The sequence below is a fragment of the Tupaia chinensis genome, unplaced genomic scaffold (assembly GCF_000334495.1).
Source record: "Tupaia chinensis unplaced genomic scaffold, TupChi_1.0 Scaffold000330_1, whole genome shotgun sequence".
In the NCBI taxonomy this organism is placed as follows: domain Eukaryota; kingdom Metazoa; phylum Chordata; class Mammalia; order Scandentia; family Tupaiidae; genus Tupaia; species Tupaia belangeri.
This window is the reverse complement of record NW_006159824.1, coordinates 2,071,458-2,089,859: the sequence shown is the minus strand read 5'-3', so window position 1 is coordinate 2,089,859 and position 18,402 is coordinate 2,071,458. Positions and strand designations below refer to the sequence as shown.

The 18,402-nt window shown below is 52.4% G+C and overlaps 1 protein-coding gene across 1 annotated transcript; it reads right to left on the bottom strand.

Moving 5' to 3' along the window:
• Positions 1-3,706: 3,706 nt before the first annotated feature.
• Positions 3,707-12,400, bottom strand: ARRB2 (arrestin beta 2). The gene is made up of 15 exons (XM_006151854.3): positions 12,260-12,400; positions 9,359-9,389; positions 8,630-8,690; positions 8,502-8,546; positions 8,087-8,283; positions 7,746-7,805; positions 7,308-7,375; positions 7,044-7,179; positions 6,719-6,803; positions 6,361-6,433; positions 5,750-5,887; positions 4,871-4,954; positions 4,703-4,782; positions 4,542-4,596; positions 3,707-4,259 (listed from the first exon to the last, which is right to left on the bottom strand). Exons 1-15 carry the CDS (start codon positions 12,280-12,282, stop codon positions 4,166-4,168), a joined length of 1,230 nt encoding a protein of 409 aa, XP_006151916.1. The 5' UTR covers positions 12,283-12,400; the 3' UTR covers positions 3,707-4,165.
• Between the last annotated feature and the right edge of the window lie 6,002 nt (positions 12,401-18,402).

Here is an 18,402-nt window from a genome sequence, read left to right as displayed (position 1 = left end):
ATTTCTCTGATAGGGGCTAGCAGGTGGTGTGGTGGCTAAGGTGTTGGACTCTCACATGGCTGGCCACAGTTCGAGTTCCAGACCTGGTGGCTTACTTTCTTATTCACTCTCTCTCTAGTAAATGCACATGCCCTTTAACAAATTAAAATAATAATAATTAAAATTAAATAAAGAATTCTTTCTTTAAAATGAATTTGTCTTGCGAACAGCAGATGGTGTAATGATTACATTGCTGGATCCCCATGTATTTGACCATGGTTTAAGTCCCAGACCCAGTGGCTTAAAACTCACACCAGGCGTGTGTGCATGCATGCCCAAAATCCTGAGAAGAGAATGGAGAAGGGATGACAGCATGGCCATCTCCCCTAGAGGGTGATTTCTCTCTTTCTGTCTCTCTCTGTCTCGCTGGCCAAGCACACATGCACTAAAGCAAAAATCTCTCTCTCCTAAAAAAAAAAAAAAAGAATTTGTCTGATAACCACATTTTACATGTTCAAAAAGACATTTCTTCAAGGATGATTGTTGTAATACTGTTTGAATTAGCAAAATAGTAAAAATTTCTTTAAGTGCATCAGTAGGAAACTGACAAAAATAAATGATCTCTAGGCAATGGAAAGCTATTATTTATTTAAATTTGCTTGAAGACATGGACACACATCGCAGAGTCAGAGTGAGATGAGAAAGCCCTCCCCCCCCATGGAGAATGTTCACGCTGTAATCCTTTCTTTTTTTTTTCTAGAGAATTTTTTTGCTATAGGGCGTGTGTGCTTGCCAGAAAGACAAAGAGAGACAAAAAGACAGAAAGCAAGAAACACCCCCCAGGGGGGATGGCCATGCTGCGATCCCTTCTCCTCCATTCTCCTCTTGGGACCTTGGGCACGCATGCAGATGCATCCGGCGTGAGTTTAAGCCATCGGGTCCAGGACTGGAACCGCGGTCAACTACGTGGGAGTCCAGCAACATGGCCATTATGCTAACTGCTGGTCCGTATAATTCTTTCTTTATCTTTCTTTCCTTTTAGGGTTTGGGCACACATGCACATGCATCTGTCATTTTCTCAAGCTATCAGGTCTGCATTTGAATTGTGGTTGGTCATGTGAGATCTGGCTGTCTTAACCACTAGGCCACAGAGTTGGCCTTTTTTTTTTTTTTTTTTGGTAGTTTGTTATAGGGTGTGTTTGCTTGCAGGAGAGAGAGCCAGTTAGAGGGAAAGTGAGAAATCACCCCCCTCCAAGGGGGCATGGCCATACCATTATCCCCTCTCCTTCATTCTCCTCTTGGGATTTTGGGCATACATGCACATGTGCCCACGGTGAATTTTATTTATTTTTAGGGAGATTTTTGCTATAGGGTGCATACACTTGTCAGATACAGAGATAGAAAGTGAGAAATCACCCCCCAGGGGATGGCCATGCTCTAGTCTCTCTCTTCTACTCTTCTCTTGGAATCTTGGGCACGCAAGCACACATGCCCAGCATGAGTTTTAAGCCGCCTGGTCCAAGATTTGAGCTGCATTTGGCTACATGGGAGTTCAGTGCCATTACAGCTACCTGCTGGCCCCTTACCTTTTTTTTTTAAGAGAGAGATTTTTGCTATTTTTGTATATGCTTGCCAGAGAGGGAGACAGACAGATAGCAAGTGAGAAATTACCCACCAAAGGGGATGGCCACACTGCAATCCCTTCCCCTCTTGGGATTTTGGGCATGCATACATATGCACCTGGCCTGAGTTTTAAGCTGCCAGGCCCAGGACTTGAACAGCAGCTGATTATGTGGGAATCCAGCAACGTAACCATTATGCCATGTGCTGGTCCCTCTTTTTTCTTTTTAAGAGAGATTTTTGCTATGGGGCAAGAATGTGCTCCCTGGAGAGACAGGGAGATACAGAGACAGAAAGCGAGAAATCACTCTCCATGGGGGATAGCCACACCACAGTCCCTTCTCCTCCATTCTTCTCTCAGGGTCTTGGGCATGCACACATATGTACCCGGTGTGAGTTTTAAGCTGCCAGGCCTAGGATTGGAACTGGTCAACTATGTGGGAGTCCAGTGATGTAACCATTCCACAATCTGCTGGTCCTAAATAATACTTTCTAAAAACAAAACAAAACAAAAACAGACAAAAAAAAAAACATTAAAAACAAAGAGCTATGAAATAAAAAGGCATTGTTTCTCAAAATGTGTGCTAAATAATAACCCAGATCCATGGATTTTTCTTGGAATCTGGAAATATTCTGACTCAATCTAGGGAAGTTAGGACTGGGGCTCTGGATCCTAATTGTGACTCCCAGAGGGTTCTGATTCACCTGAAAGCTTGAGGTTAAGGAGCAGAGGAATGCTGGGGCGAAGATTTTAGAAGCGCTAGTCTTTCCACATGATGAAGCCCAGGGTGCAAGGGGCAGGCTGTTTAGTGAGCAGTCAGAGCCGTGGCATACTAAAGCCTGTGGGAGCCATCCCCGTTTGCCTCACCAACCTGGTCTGGAGCTGCAGTGCCTCTGGCCTCTCTGAGTCCCTGAAATGTATTCGGTCCCTTCCTGTCTTCACATATGATGTCGCCATGGCCAAGAATGCTCGTCCTTTGTATGGTCTCATAACTCCTCCTCATCTTTCAGTTCTCTGCTTAAAGGTCGCTTCCTCCAGGAACTCTTCCCCAAATTCCACCTAGGTTAGCGCTCCCTGTCACACATTCTCACAGAGATGATGAGGGAGGGAGTTGACATTTGTTGTTCTGCTTCTCTGTCCCTATACTATGCCTGCCATATAGTAGGGACTCAAATCAAGTTCATTTGTGGAACTGGCCCAGCCGCCATGGCACAGTGCCCTTTAAGGCTGGAGGCCCTTAGGCTGCCCACGGGTTCAGATAACACCCTAGGCCGATGGGTGTTGGGTGCACGTGCTGGTGCCAAGGAGCTGGAGCTGGAGGACTGGGGAGGGGGAATCACAGCTGAGACCTTACTGAAGGTGCTTCTGTCTCTTTTTTTTTTTTTTTTTGGTACACATACTATCACACAAAAATAAATGAACTAGTAAGAGATTGTGGAATGAAATAGGTTTAAGAGAAAACAGACAAAGATTGGGCTGTAGGGGCAGAGTGGGAGATGGAGGTGAGAAACATCCACTTCCTGCCTTCAGCCCAGACGTCACAGGAGCAGCACCAGGATGTAGCCCTAGGACAGGGCCAGCCAGCGTCACCCCTGGCCGCCCAAAGCCCTTGCTTCTCTGAGAACTTAAGTACTGGACTCCACGGAGGTGCCATGTGGCTTGTCTGGTGAGGCCTGCGGGTGAGGTCCCCCTGAGCCTCAGGAACCGACGGCTTGAGCAACCGTCAAGAGCGGTGGACACAAATACAGCTATCACAACCGGCACGATGTGGTCACATGTGTCAGCCACAGCCGGGAAGTGCCTGGCTTGCTCAGTGCCTGACTCGTCTGCAGGGAAGTTAGCTGTTTCCCTCATCAGTGACTCAGTTTACTTTGTGGCTTCACCAGGCCGTACCCTTGAGTTTGGACTGACCAAATCGAGTTTTGATGTTTACCCTGAAACACAGAAACAGCACAGTCCTTCAACAGACGCTACCGACAGCCCATGTCAGGTGCCTTGTAGCTGCAGGAGAGGCTGGGGCCTCCCGCCAGCTCAGAGTCACTGAGGAACACGAGACACTAACACTGTACGCACTTCGAATGCTACAGAGAACACACACACACACACTCATGCCTATTAAAAGGTTTATTTTCTTCTTTATGCTCAGAAACAAAGAAATGGTCTTGTCCCCCCAACGGGGTCTCATCTCGAAGGAATGGAGGCAGAGATAGTGACGGGAGGGGGCTGTTGGTGTGAGGCTGAATACGGAAGTTCTTTCTCCCCCCATCCCTGCTATTACTCCTCTCTTTAACGTCCCCCTCCAGAACATTTAGGTATGAACACAACTTGCCACCCACGGGGGCTGGGTAGGCACAGCTGTAGGCAAAGAATTAATGCCCGCTTTCAACAAGAGATGGGTCCAGTGTCTTGGGGGAAAGGGGAGAGGGAGGGGACGGGTTGGTCGAGGGAGCTGCCGACTGGAGGGGAAGGGGAGAGAGGCTGGGACCCCTGCCCCCACAACAGTGGGGGTCTTGGTCCTGCCCCTACCTCTCCCAGCACCATCCACTCCCTCCTGAGCCCCCCTTCCTAGCAGAACTGGTCATCATAGTCGTCGTCCTTCATCCCCTTCAGCCGAAGCCGGGCAAAGTCCTCGAACACAATGTCGTCGTCTGTGGCATAGCTTGGTGGTGGAGAGGGGGCATGAAGTCAGGGGCTTCTGGCCCTTTCTGTAGCCTCCTTTCCTCCCACCTCCAGGGACAGAGGAGTTAGAGCGGCCACAGGACCAGAGGTGTTTGCCAGTAGGGACAAAGAAAGGGCAGTGACAGCCTCATAAAGATAAAGATTGGATGCCTCAGCACGTCCCCCTACCCCCAAGCCCAAAACACCCAGGAGGTGAGAGGCTAGATTCGAATGTTACAGGAATCTTGGTCCAAAGAGAGTCAGAGGGTTAGGAGTTTCTTACTTGGTATCAAATTCGATGAGGTTAGTATCCACAGGGACATCTGTCTGAGGAGCGGCTGAGGAGGGGAGGAGAGGGGGCGGGTGTGGGCGCTGGAAGGACCAGCTTTGATCCACTGGCCGTTTCAGGCCCCGCTCCAGGGGCCCGTGAGGTGGTGTGCTCACCTGACTGGGGTCTGGGGAGGGTGATGTGGTCATGGGGCTTGGGGTGCATAAGAACGAAGGGCAGCTCCACAGAGACATCCCTGGGGAGGGGAAAGGCAGCATGAAGATGACGACACAGGGCCAGAGAGGACCACGGTGACCCCCACCCGGAGGTCACACCACACTCACCCGCCTCGAGACACCACCAGTTTCACCTTGACCCTGTAGGACACCAGGATTCCCAGCACCTCCATGTTGGCACCTTCCTTCACGCTGCAGCGGGGGAGAGGGGAGCGGGAGGGGCTGGAGCAGGGCCCACTGCTCTGCCCCCCAGCCCATCTTTCGGGGTCCCATCAGGAGGCTGAGCAGGACTACAAAGTCCTCGCAGACCTCAGAGCCCTGGCAGCACAGGCTGGTGAAGGGTGCCAAGGTGCTGTCCTGCCCGGACCCTCCCGAGGCTCTCTCGTCTCGGGGTAGACGGTGTGTGTGTGTGTGTGTGTGTGTGTGTGTCTGTCTGTCTGTCCTAACAGCCCCACTTGCTGACTCTGCGTGAGCCCCCACCGCGCCTCCTCTCCTCTCCCTGCAGTTCATTCTCACAGCGTCCAGGCAGGCTGTGTGTGAGCACCAAGGTGCCATGGGAGTGACGCCCTGACCCCCGTGAGTCTGCCGGCCTCCAGGCTGCTCCTGCATGAGGCCACCGCAGTGCCACCCCTCACATGCGCTGGCCCAGGCCCACTCCGGAGCCACTGCCATCGCGGTTCTGTCTGGAACACTTTCCCTGCGCATCCAGGTCCCCTGCTGCCTCTGGGTCCATGTGAGTTCATTTCTGCACTACTCCTCCCCTGGCCACCCTAGTTAAAATGAACACACCCTGCCCTTGCCTGCCTCGCTCTCCCCCCAGCCTTGCCATTCCACATGCTACCCACTTTACAGTCGCCTCTCCTCAGCTGTGGTCACTGATGACATCTCTGGCACCCAGCGCAGAGCCTGGCACAGGACTAGCTGGCCCTGAATGGATGTCTGTCTCCCGGGCTGCAGGGGAACCTGTTGCCCAGCCCCCCGGCTCACATGGTGCTGGAAGCCAGGTTGGTGTCCTCGTGCTTCAGCTTCCCGTCCAGCGCGAGGCCACGCTTCTCCCGGTTGTTGCTGAGCAGCGGTGTGATGGTGTACACCTTGCAGAACGTGGAACTGGGGGAGATCTGGTCACTGGGGGTTGAGGACGGGGCTCTTGGAGAGGCCAGGCTGAGTGAGGGAGCAGCCTCCCACCTCCCACACAGCACCTCTGCCCTCACTGTCCCTTTGGGCACAGGTCACAAGGGAGTAGGTTTTGGCTCAACCGGCTCAAGAAAATGCAGTGGGGCTGGCAGGTGGCAAAATGGTTAAGAGTACTGGACTCCCACAAAACCAATCGTGGTTCCAGTCCCAGCCCGGCGGCTTGCTTTCTCACTTTCCCTTCTCTCTTTCTCTGTCCCTTTCTGGTCAAATTAAAACAAGTAAGTAAAATACAGTTCAATAAAAAAACAAAAACAAAAACAAAAAAAAACACACACACACAGCTTAGAGGATACGCCCACACTACAAGTAGAGTTGGTTTGGGAAGAGTTCTATCCCCATCTCACATTCTCCCAGTCTCGCTCTTCTCCCCTAAGATTGGGACCTGGGTCTGCTGTGATACTCACTCTTGTTCGATCTGAGCCACGGGACACTTGTACTGGGCAGTGCTGAAGAGGCAGATGTCGGCGTACTGTCTCACTGTGGGGCAGGATGGAGTCGGCAGCTTGGATGGCGCACGGACTACCACCACGCCGCGGCTCCAGGCCCCACAGTGTGAGCCCCAGCACCCCAGCACCCCGCTGGCACACCGCCCTCCAGAAGCAATGACCTCTGGGGTCCTGTGCAGGATCCTGTGACAGCCTGAAGTCTCTGAGCTCTTCGGGGCCTCCCACACTGGGACATGGCCCGGGGTACAAGGACAGCTGAAGCTACTTTTGAGGTGACTCCCATCCCCAAGACCCCTTTCCGACCCCCAGCTCCTACCAGAGACTTTGATCTTCTTGACGGTCTTGGTGGAATTGTTGGTGACGTGGACATTGACATTGAGGGGCTCCCCATGGTAGTACAGCTTTTGAGGGGAGGGGTTTCGTGTGAGTTGGACATGTTGTCGCTGGTCCCATTATTCATGTGTCCTCTGACACAGACACATGGTCCTGCCCCTCCCTCTAAACCCAAGCCCAGAGCAATTCTCCATGCCCAGCTAAGGCAACCACCTGCCTTTAAATAAAACGCCACCTTGACACGTGCTTCATCCCTCCCCCAGGTCTGGCCCTTACTGTGGCACCTGCGTCACCCTGTAGCACCCCACCTCCTTGTCCAGAGAAGCCTCGAGGTGCAAGGACCGGTCAGACATGAGGAAGTGGCGTGTGGTTTCAGCAGAAGGCTGGGGGCCGGGTTTCTCTGGGGCAAACTGTACCTTTCGGATCACCAGTCGCACCGAGTTCCTGGGGTTTGGGTGAGGTTGGGAGGAGTCCGTTCTTGGACACCCAAAGCCCCGCTCCCACCCCCCATCGGGGCGAGGGCTCCTGGGAACCAGGAGGGAATGGTTAAACCCAATGATTGCTTCTCTCACCGTTTGTGGCTTTTTTCTTCTAGTGACTTGGCACAGAAGGCTCGAATCTCAAAGTCTACCCCGCAGGCCTCGGGTGGGGTAGAAAAGGCCACATTTTACCTGAGGTGGCCACCATCCCCACTACTCCCCTTCCTCCCCGCCCCACTTCCCCATCTTGGGCAGGGACTCTTGCCCCTTCGAGCCTAAGAGTCTAGGGACTGAGTGTTCTCTGCCTTGCTGAGGCTTGCTCACGGCAGAGCATGCCTGTGCCCAGGCACATGCAGGGTGAGAGTGGGAGGCAGTGACACAGGCACACAGAGCTCGGTGACCACAGCACACCGCCACTTCCCGGGCTCTGCCTGACTCGGGCACACCCAGTTAACTCTGGCTCAGCTGGGCTCCCAGGCTCCTGTGGGGCTCCGTCCTGCCCACAAGCCCTCAGAGCCTTCCCTCCCGTACCTTCCCCGTATCCTCTGGTCCTGGCTGCAGGGTAACCGAGCAGGGCAGGTTCTGGGGTATCTGTGGCAGAAGACAGGGAAGGCTTCAGTCCCTCCAGAAAGCCCCCATAGCTTTCTCCCAATCTCAAGAGGCTGGAGGAAGGTCTCTTGGGGATGTGAGAGGAAGAAGGAAGGGGCCCCAGGGGGACAGAGAGTTGACAGCTTCCTGAATGTAGGGTGGTCCTGAAGGGAGGTGGACCTAGGGTCCCTGCCTTGCTGTTTCCTCTAGATCTGCTCATACCCAGTGCCTCACCACCCAGTCTCAGACCCCTCGCCCTGTAGAAAGTGGGGGGGCATCCTCACTGTGAAAAAAAAGGGGTGGGCATGCTGGCCCAGCTTCCTCAGCAGCCGGTCTTGCAGGCGGGTGGGGGGCCGGGGTGGGTTGGGCCATGGGGGGAAGGCCTGGTAGGTGGCGACGAACAGGTCTTTGCGGAAGGACAAGCCCAGCACATCGAGGTCTTCGCGGCCATAGCGGAAGGCGCAGGTGAGGGTCACAAACACTGGCAAGGGAGGGTGAAGTGGGGCGGTCAGGAGCCCCCTCCCCAGTCTCCTGGGCTCCAAGCCGGCTGCCACCCCGCTCCAGCAGCATCAGACTTGCCTGAGTCCCACTCCTGGCTTCCGCCTCTGCCCTTAGCCTCTGGCGCACCCTTCCAAGGCCAGCCCATTTTAGTCTCTCCCGCTCTCCCTCCCCTTGGGCCCCTGGACTGGGGGCTAGTACCTTTGCGGTCTTTCAAGTAGTCGGGGTCCACAAGCACCACACCATCTAGGGAAGGGACACAGGTTCATTTCCTGAAAGGGCCTCTTCCCCTCTGGGGCCACCAGCTGTCCCTTTCTGGGGAAACTTACCTACAGGATCCACTTTGTCCAGGTGATCCACAAAGTCCCTCTTTCCCAAGTATACGGTGAGCTGAGGATGTCAAGGGGTGACAGGGAAGATTGGGGAGGACGTAGACAGGGCATCAGAGCCCTCCAATGTGGCTGCCTGCCCCGGGCTCCCCAGGCTGGGCCATCAGGAAGGAGTCTCCAGTTCCCCTCCAGGCGTGGAAGGGGAGGGTGGTAGGGTCTCCCAACTCTACAGCCCTTAGGCAGTTGAGCTGCTCCTTCCTCTTATCACACCTCTGCAGGGGTGTGTGTGTGTGTGTGTGTGTGTGTGTGTGTGTCCTCAGGGAGGAGGCTGCCCACTAAACAGCCAGTTGGAAAAGAGCTGCAGCCTCTGGGTCTCCTCAAGGGCTCTGGGGTAAACAGAATATAGCTGGGGGGTGTGGGGGAGGGGGGCTGTTAACTTTTCCTAGCCCCAGGCACTACAGGGAGGGCTTCTAGGATCTGGCTATGGCTCCAGCTCCTCCTCTTCCTCAGTCTGGTTGAGGGACCCAGGCCTGTCCCCACCCAGCCCTGTGGCTGGCTCAGGCACAGAGCGTTGAGCAGCCTCTGCGGCAAGGGGCTTCAGGAGGAAAGGAAGTCGGCTCTTAGCTGTCACAGGAAGTGGGGAGCTAGGGGTTGGAGATCGGCTAAGGGCAGGCTGGGCTTTTTTGGGTCCAGGGAGGGTCAAAAAGATCAGCACTGTGGGAGACTCACCTTGCAGTTAGGGCTTGACTTCTTGAAGACCCTAACAAAACAGAAAGGGAAACCCCACTGCCTCCCTCAGACTCAGCAGGGACCCCACACCAGGACTTTATCCCTCCCCAGCCTAAGAAATCACGCTCACCTGACTCCTATTTGGAGGCTTTGCAATTTTGCTTGGCTTTACCCCCTCCCATCTCTTCTCAGAAGGTCCTTAATATTTTGTACGTGGCAGACCCTTGAAGCTGGTCACCAGGCCAAACGCTCTACCCTTGCCCTTGGTCTACAGCCATTAGTCACCCCCCCACCACCACTGTAATGGCCACTGGTTGCCCCCAGGATCTTCCTAGGGCTGCCCGAGGGGACCTGAATGAGCAGGTTGCAGCTGGGTTGCACATAACCTGGTGTCCAGCCCCAGCGACAGCTGGAATGCACGGAAGAGCATTCCATGAGCATTCTGAGTGGCCTCTGCCACTCAGACGGTTTCCAGCGAAGGTACTACAGATGTTTGACCCTACTCCATTCACCTCCTACTGCCCCCCGTCTCTGACCTCAGTATCCTAAAAGTGTTTTCCTCCTTCCAAGGCCCAACTCAGAATCACCTCTAAGCAGCAGACCCCAGACTCCAATCACTGCATTTTGGGGTTCCTGTCGCACCCCGTTTACGTTTGACTGGTGGCATGGAAACACACAGGGCAGCTGGCTGGGGAGCAACTGCCTCTCTCCTTAGGCCATGGGCCTCCGAGGCCTTATTCACTCAGGCATTCCCAGCACAGTGCCCGCCACCTGGGGACAACAATGACGCTGGGTAACATTCATGCCCAGCACCGTTCCGAGTGTCTCATCTCATTAAATATCTGGCCGCCCACCGATGGAGGTCCTCCTAACAGCCCTGTTTTACGAATGAGGAAACTGAGGCAAGTTTTTGCCTCCCTCACAGAAAGCTCAAATGGCGGAGCTCAGATACGGACCGGGGCAGCCTGGCTCTGAGGCCGTGCTCTCTGTCCTGCACATTACACCATTCCTCTCCATGGCTGGGATCAGTCGTTGAACCGAAAGGGTTTGCGTCCCAGTTGTTGCAACAACCCAAGGCTGGAGGCCACCTGTTGCTAGGGGGGAAGGATGCTCAAGCCACTGTGGGCCTATTCTTTGAAGCACAGCCTTCCTCCTTCCAATCCACCCTGCTCAGTAGCGATCCTTGGAAAGGATCCCCAGATAGTAGAAACTGAAATCCTGCCAACTGGCCCAGCCCTCCTCCAACTCCGCCACTCTAGTTTCTGCTACAACTCACGTGCCCTTTCTTCCCAGAAGACAAAGCTTCTAAACGTAATAAGGCAAGGGGCATGGTGGCCTCTGGGTATCCCCAACAAATAAGGGAAGGGAACCGTCCACACGGGGGCAGCTAGAATGAACACTCCATCTTTTGTCCTAACTGGGGGGCTGGTTGCTATGGCATCAGGCAGACTCTCCCTCTCCTGTGCTTCGGGTTTAACTCTGTCCCAGTGTTTCCCTCTCCTTAGGAGCCTGGGTGGAGGGCTGCAGTCGCCACTCAGTCAGCCACTGGAGTGTGGTTCTGGGGCAATCGCCCTGGAGCAGCAGCAGGGCACCTGCCCTTTGGATCCTCACCCAGCCACCTCCTGCCAGGCCAGGCAGGAGCAGCGTGCATGCACAGAGGCTGGCTGAGGAGGCTGCGTGTGGAGATGACCAGGGAGATGCCCAGTGTGTGGGGTGGGGCGGGTGCACAGCCAAAGCAGCTGTCCCTTCACACTTCCTGCCATTCTCTCCACTTCCTGTGGCCCAAAATGTGATGAGGGGAGGGTATGTGTAAGGGGAATTGCGCCAAGTCAGCAGTCCCCCTTCGGTCCATCTGTCCCCTCCCTGAACCATATAACGCAATGTGGGGGCCTCCGTCAAGTCAGCAACTTCCCCTTTCTCTGGGGTGTTTAACCCCTAATCCAGGACACCGATCGTCCCTCTCTCTGATGCTGGTCTACTCCATGCTCAGAAACCTGAGTTCTCCTACTCTGGAGGAGGGGGGCCTTGACATGATAATGTTTTGCAGAACAAGTGACAGCTCAGAGCCAAACCCCTATTTCTGATCCCCTCTGGGTTGAGGCATATAGCCCCAACCTTTTTCTCTTTTGCTCCCGCTCCCCTGGGACTCAGGCATTCTCCCCTGCCCCTTGGGGTGTTGGGCCACAACAGGAAGTGGATTTTGCTAGAGACCAAAAAAGAGAACTCAGTATCAGTGGAAGGAAGGAGCCTAGATTGCACAGAAAACATCCGGGGAGTGGATGCGTACCCAGGGCAGATATCGCCTGCCCCCGCCCCTGGGCAGCGGGATACAGCTTAGTTTCGAGGAGGGTAGTCACACACGCTGCTCCCCTAAAATGAAGCTGTCTCTCCTGGCAACCCAAGGGAAGGTAGAAGTTTGGAAACGGAGCCACCTGGCCTTAGGGACAGGTGGGGCAGTCTGACTGCCTGTGGGGTATTGGACAGGCTTTCCAAATTCGCCCGGTGCGAGTCTAGTGGGGGATCTCCCTTCCTCTTCCCGGCATCCAGTCTCTGGGTACATGACCCCTTGGGGCTGGCCACCTGCTCCTCCTTCCTTCGCGCCTGTCTCGCAGCTTGCATGGAGAACCCAGTCGTCCGGCCCCCACATCCTTGTGTGAATCCCCGCGCCTGTTTCCTGATCCCCTTCAGGCCTCGCTTTCTGCAGGGGCCAGGACACGCGTCCTCCCCTCCCGCCCCATTATCCTCGAGGACCTAGGCGTGCGGCCCCGGATGGCTGCCCCCTAGGGACCCAGGCGTAAAGCCCCCGGATTCTCTCCTTGGTGTCCTTGTCTGGAGACCATCCTGGCACCCGCCCGAAGCCTCCCATGCCCATGCTCCACCGCGTGGCCCCACCTCCCTTACCTGGTCCCCGGTTTCTCCCCCATGGTGCGCGCGCCCGCCGCCCGCCGCTTGCCCGGTTCGCGGCTCGCTCGCAGCCTGCAAGCCCGCTGCCAGGTCCCCGCTCCTCCCCGCGCCACTGCGCACGCGCGCTCTCTCCTCTTTTTCCCCCTCCCCTTGGGCCCCCCCTCCGGTCCTGGGGAACCAGGGCCAGATGCGTCAGCCGGATCGCGCGCGCCGCGGCGCTGCCCGCCTTCTCCTTCCAGACACGCGCGATGATTGGCTCCGCCCCCACCTCCGCGCTGTCTCCGCCGGGGGACCCTGCCCTGAGCCAGCGGTCGCCCCTCAGCTTCTCCCGCCCATTTCTCCGCCCCTCTGAAGAGTAAAGCCCTCTGATTTCCTACCGGCATCTAGAAGCCTGCAGGGGTTCCCTCCCCTTTGTTTGCTTTCTTGGTGGTGGTGGAGGCGACAGAGGTGGTGGGGGCAGTAGAATGAGCTCAAGCACAGTCTGGGAACGAGGATGAGGGCATGCCACACGTGGGTGAGCGATTCCACTTGCGTGACGCTTGCTTCAGCGTGCGCCGCTCACCCCAGAGCTTGCAGCCGCCGTTGGCCCGCCCTCTCCCCTCTTTATTATGGTGTGTCAGCTCCCCCTTGTGTCCGTCTTTGATCTTCGCAGAGTTCCTTTTTCTAATTTCTCTGGTTCCATCTCCGCCGACCATCTATTCCAGCTAACGTCCTCCCGACTCATCCACCTACCCACGCAGCCGTCCCTAGTTTGGGCTAGTTACTATGCAAAGCTTTGGGGACACACATGAATTACCACGGTCCCTGCCTTGCTAGTATAATTGAAAACACATTAAAAGAGGTATTATGGTCCCAGGGATGCTATAGTAGAGGTATGCCTCAGAAAACAAAGTGATTAATAGCGCTGGGCTGGGGCAGGGGTTTGGGAGGGTTGCAGGCTGTCCAGAAGAGGGGCCGTTTGAGGACAATCTTTCTGAAGACTGGGCAGAAGTTGAGAAAAGGCATTTCACAGAGAAAGACAAGGCACGTTCTGTTCTGTTAGAGGCATAAGAGGATAAGGCTGAAGAGGAGGACTGGAACAGGTTGTGGAGGCTTCTGAAACCTTTCCCTGGACCCAGTAGTTTTTTGTTTTTGGTTTTGTTTGTTTGTTTGTTTTTGTTTGTTTGCTTGTTTTCTTAGCAAAGGAATGACATGACGAGATTTCTCTTTCTTTTTCGAAGATAATCTATTGTGGGCGGGACCAGCAGATGGCATAATGGGACATTGCTGGATTCCCACTTACTCTTCTGCAGTTCGAGTCCTGGACCCCGCAGCTTAAACCTCACCCCGGGCGCATGTTATGTGTATGCCGAAAATCCCGAGAGGAGAATGGAGGAGAAGGGATTGCCGATGGCCTTCCCTCCCTAAGAGGGGGGATTTCTCACTTTGTCTCTCTGGCAAGCTCATGGGCCCTATAGCAAAAATCTCTCTAAAAGAAAAAAAAGATGATTGTGGGCAATATAGAAGTGGGGAGAGCGGGGGCAAGATTGCTGTGACTAAATGAGCCGAGAGAATATGGTGAATGCTAGCGTGGAAGGGCGAGGACAGACCAGACTGAAGAGTTATTTCTGGGATAAAAGTAACTGGACTTGGCTGAAGATTAGGGATGACTGACATTTCTGGACTTAGGAAGCTAAGGTATTTATCCTTCCAGCTCTTTTCTCATATTCTCCTCATCCTCCCCAGATGAACTAACTTCACACCTCTCCCTCCTCTTTTCCATGCAACCCAAAGTAATATGCACAAGATCATTTGCATGGATCATTAAGATCATCCTGGAGGTTCAAACACAAGCCTTGCCCAACTGCCACTTCCTCACCCCTTTGAGCTTAGTCTTCGCCTTTTTTTTCAAGCTGAAGAGCATGCAATGCTTTTCTCTATCATCTGTCTACTATCTTTTTTCTTTTTGAGAATTATTTTATTAACTTTATTTATTTTTACTATTTTAATTTTATCAGACAGGGACAGAATGAAGCAAGAGAGAGAGAGGAAAAGTGAGAAAGCAAGCAGCCAGGTCAGGGATTGGAACTGCTGTCAGTCATGTTGGAGTCCTCTGCCCTTAACCACCACACCAACTGCCAGCCCCATCATCTCTCTATCTTACCAGAGGGCATATGTGCTTCCCGGGGAGAGAGAGAGAGCCAGCAACCCCTAGTGGGGCATGGTCACATTGCGAACTCTTTCCTCCATTTCTCCTTCCTATTAGGATTTTTTTCCCCAATTTTGTTAATTTATTATTATTCTTCAATTCGACTAGAGAGAGACAGAGAGAAAGAGGGAAGGAGAGTGAGAACGCAAGCCGCCAGGTCCAGGACCTAAACCACAGTCGGCCATGTGGGAGACCAGCACCTCAACCACACACCACCTGTTGCCACCCCATTAGGATTTTGCTATAGGGCGTGTGCGCTCGCCAGACAGACAGAGACATAGAGACAGAAAGCGAGAAATCACCCCCCAGGGGGGATGGTCACGCCACAATCCCTTTTCCTCCATTCTCCTCTCGGGATCTTGGGCATGCACGCACACGCACCCGGCGTGAGTTTTAAGCCACCGGGTCCGGGATGTGAACCACGGTCGACTACGTGGGAGTCCAGCGATATAGCCATTATGCTAACTGCTGGTTCCCACCTGCATTAGGATTTTGAGCACACATACACCAGTGTACTTTTCAAGGCACTGGAGCCAGGATTCGGATTGTGGGCAGTTGGAATCTGATTCTCAATGTACAGCGCTTAGCCACTGTGCTATTGGACTGGCCTTATTTGTTTATTTTAAATTTTATGTATTCAAACAGAAAGAGAGACAGGTACCCCCCCAAAAGGGTATTCACATTGCAATCCACCCCTAGCCTTATTATAGGCACTCATTTGCATACCTGCTGTGTAGAGTGAGGCCCCAGGACTCAAACTAGAGACTTTCCCATGTGGGTCCCATTACATTACCACTATACCACCATCTGGTCCAGAGCATGCATTTCTTTTAGAGTCATGAGTCACTTTCCTCCAGATTTGACCCTGGTCAGTGTCATAACCAGAAGATAATGAGATCTGTATGTACAGCACTGTTGGGACTGGAAGGTAGTGGTCTGCATGGCATGATATATACCATCTTAAAAGATACTTATAAGTCGGGACCAGCAGCTAGTGTAATGGCTATGTTGCTGGACTCCCACGTAGTCGACCGTGGTTCGTGTCCCGGACCCGGTGGCTTAAAACCCATGCCGGGCGCGTGTGCGTGCATGCCCAAGATCCCGAGAGGAGAATGGAGGAGAAGGGATTGCGGTGTGGCCATCCCCTCTGGGGGGTGATTTCTCTCTATCTCTCTGTCTCTCTCTCTGTCTGTCTGGCGAGCACACGTGCCCTATAGTAAAAATCTCTCCAAAAAAAAGAAAAAAAAAGCTACTTAAATAAAGAAAATTTTAGAAGAGATACTAGAAAAAGCCAAAAGGAATAAAAGATGGGTTTTTCCATATTGATCGGGAAAAATCACTACAAAGATGCCCTTGGGCTGGCTCTGTGGCCTGGTGGTGAAAGCATGGCCAACAGCCTAGTTCAAGTCTCAGATCTGGGACTTGAGAAACATAATGGGTGCATGTGTGTGCAGGCCAAAATCCCAGACGGAGGGAGAGATGGAGGAAAAGGGATTGTGGCATGACCACGCCCTCTGGAAGACGATTTTTCCTCTCCTTTTCTGTCTCTCCAAAGAGTACACATGACCTCTAGCCAAAGAATAAAAATAAAAAGCCATGTCTCCCTGAGGTATCTGTACATTTAATGATATATCCAAATAACAGCGGGATTTTTGGAGGGAACTTGTTTCTATATATAATCAGAAGAATCAATTTTCAGATATAGCAAGGAAAATTCTGAAAACATAAGAGTAAAGTAGGAACTTGTCTTACCAGATCATCTTTTTTTTTTTTTTTTTTTGATAGATTTTCACTGTAGGGCGTGTGCGCTCGCCAGACAGACAGAGAGAGACATAGAGACAGAAAGTGAGAAATCACCCCCCAGGGGGGATGGTTACGCCGCAGTCCCTTCTCCTCCATTCTCCTCTCGGGATCTTGGGCACACACGCACACACACGCGCCCGGTGTGAGTTTTAAGCCACCGGGTCCGGGACACGAACCGCGGTCGACTACGTGGGAGTCCAGCGACATAGCCATTACGCTAACTGCTGGTTGGCCCAGCTCATCTTTTAAAAAGAATTATTTATTTATTTATTTATTTCCATTTGTTATTATTTTTTAATTTGACCAGTGAGAGAAAGGGGAAGGGAAAGGGAGACAGCCAGCCATCATCAGGTCCAGGACTTGAACCTTGGTCGGCAATGTGGGAATCCAGTGCCTTCAACCACCAAGCGACCTGCCAGCCCTGCTTACCAGATATTTTTTAAAAAAAGAATTGTTGGGAACCAGCAGTTAGCGTAATGGCTATGTCTCTGGACTCCCACATGGTCAACCACAGTTCGCGTCCCCGACCCGGTGGCTTAAAACTCATGCCGGGCGTGTGTACGTGCGTGCCCAAGATCCCGAGAGGAGAATGGAGGAGAAGGGATTGCGGCGTGACCATCCCCCCTGGGGGTGATTTCTCGCTTTCTGTCTCTATGTCTCTCTCTGTCTGGCAAGCGCACGCGCCCTATAGCGAAAAAACTCTCAAAAAAAAAAAAAAAGAAAAAGAATTGTTTATTTAATATTATTATTACTTCTAGTTTGCTGTAGGGCATGTGTGCTCACCAGGGAGACACAGAGAGAGAAAGTGAGAAAGCAAGCCACCAGGTCTGGGACTTGAACCATGGTCTGCCATTTGGAAGTAAACCATCACGCCACCTAATGGCCCCACCAGATAAATAAATTCCGGATGGATTAGATATCTAATATAAGTGTTAGGAGACAGTACAGAATTTAGTTTTTAATAATTTTGGGATTTGGGGAAGGCTTCTCAAGATATCAAACCCCATAGCTATAAGTAATAATAGCTATACACTTCATAGTATTTACTATGTGGCAAATCATCAGTAAGTCAAATTAAACTCCATCCTCATACTTGAACACTTCCATTTGAACCGCAACCTAGCTTAGTTCAGGAATAAACTGAAAACCTAACTTAGCAGTCTGCTTCTGTAACGAATAGCTGAGTCACAGCTAATCACGGCAGCCATGCTTCAGTCACAGAAGACCGACTATTCATGCTGCGATAGGCAAACGCCAGGCTGTAACCAACCCCGCTGTTTCTCTACCTCTCTTCCATTTTCTATGTTACTTTCTTCTTGCTGCACATACATGTTATCCAATGGTGTGGCAGCCCCAGCGTTCCTCAGGACCAGTTCTGGGAGATGTCTGATCCATGACTCCTTTGCTAATTAAGCTCTACTACATTAAATTTGTCTAAAAATTTTTTTAAAAAATAGATTAACCCAAGCACTTTGCAGATATCAGTTCATTTAACTCTTACTGTTTTTTTTTTTTTTTTTTTGAGAGAGGTTTTTGCTATAGCGCGTGCACTCGCCAGAAAGACAGAAAGAGATAGAGAGAAAGTGAGAAATCACTCCCTGGGGGGGATGGCCATGTCTCAATTCCTTCTCCTCCATTTTCCTCTTGGGATCTTGGGCACGCACGTACACGTGCCTGGCCTGAGTTTAAGCTACCGGGTCCAGGATTTGAACCGCAGTCAGCTACATGGGAGTCCAGTGACATAGCCATTACACTAACTGCTGGTTCCAGTTCATCTAACTCTTATTATGCTATGGGAAGGATAAGAGGAGCAGTTAAATAACTTGCATGGTCATGCAACTACTGTAGTAAGAGGCTGCTGATGTTTGAACCCTGTAGTCTAGCTCTAGAGTCTGTGCCCATATAGTAACACTCAAAAAGATGAGATTAAAAAATTATAATAATAGGGCTGGTAGGTGGCGTGGTGGTTAAGGGCGCTGGACTCCCACATGGCTGACTGCAGTTTGAGTCTCAGATCTGGCAGCTTTCTCTCTCTCTCTCTGTCTCTCTCTCTGGTTAAATTAAAATAAGTAAATAAATAAATAAAGTTAAATAAAATAATTCTTTAAAAAATGATTAAAAAAAAACAAGTAAAATAAAAAGACAAAGT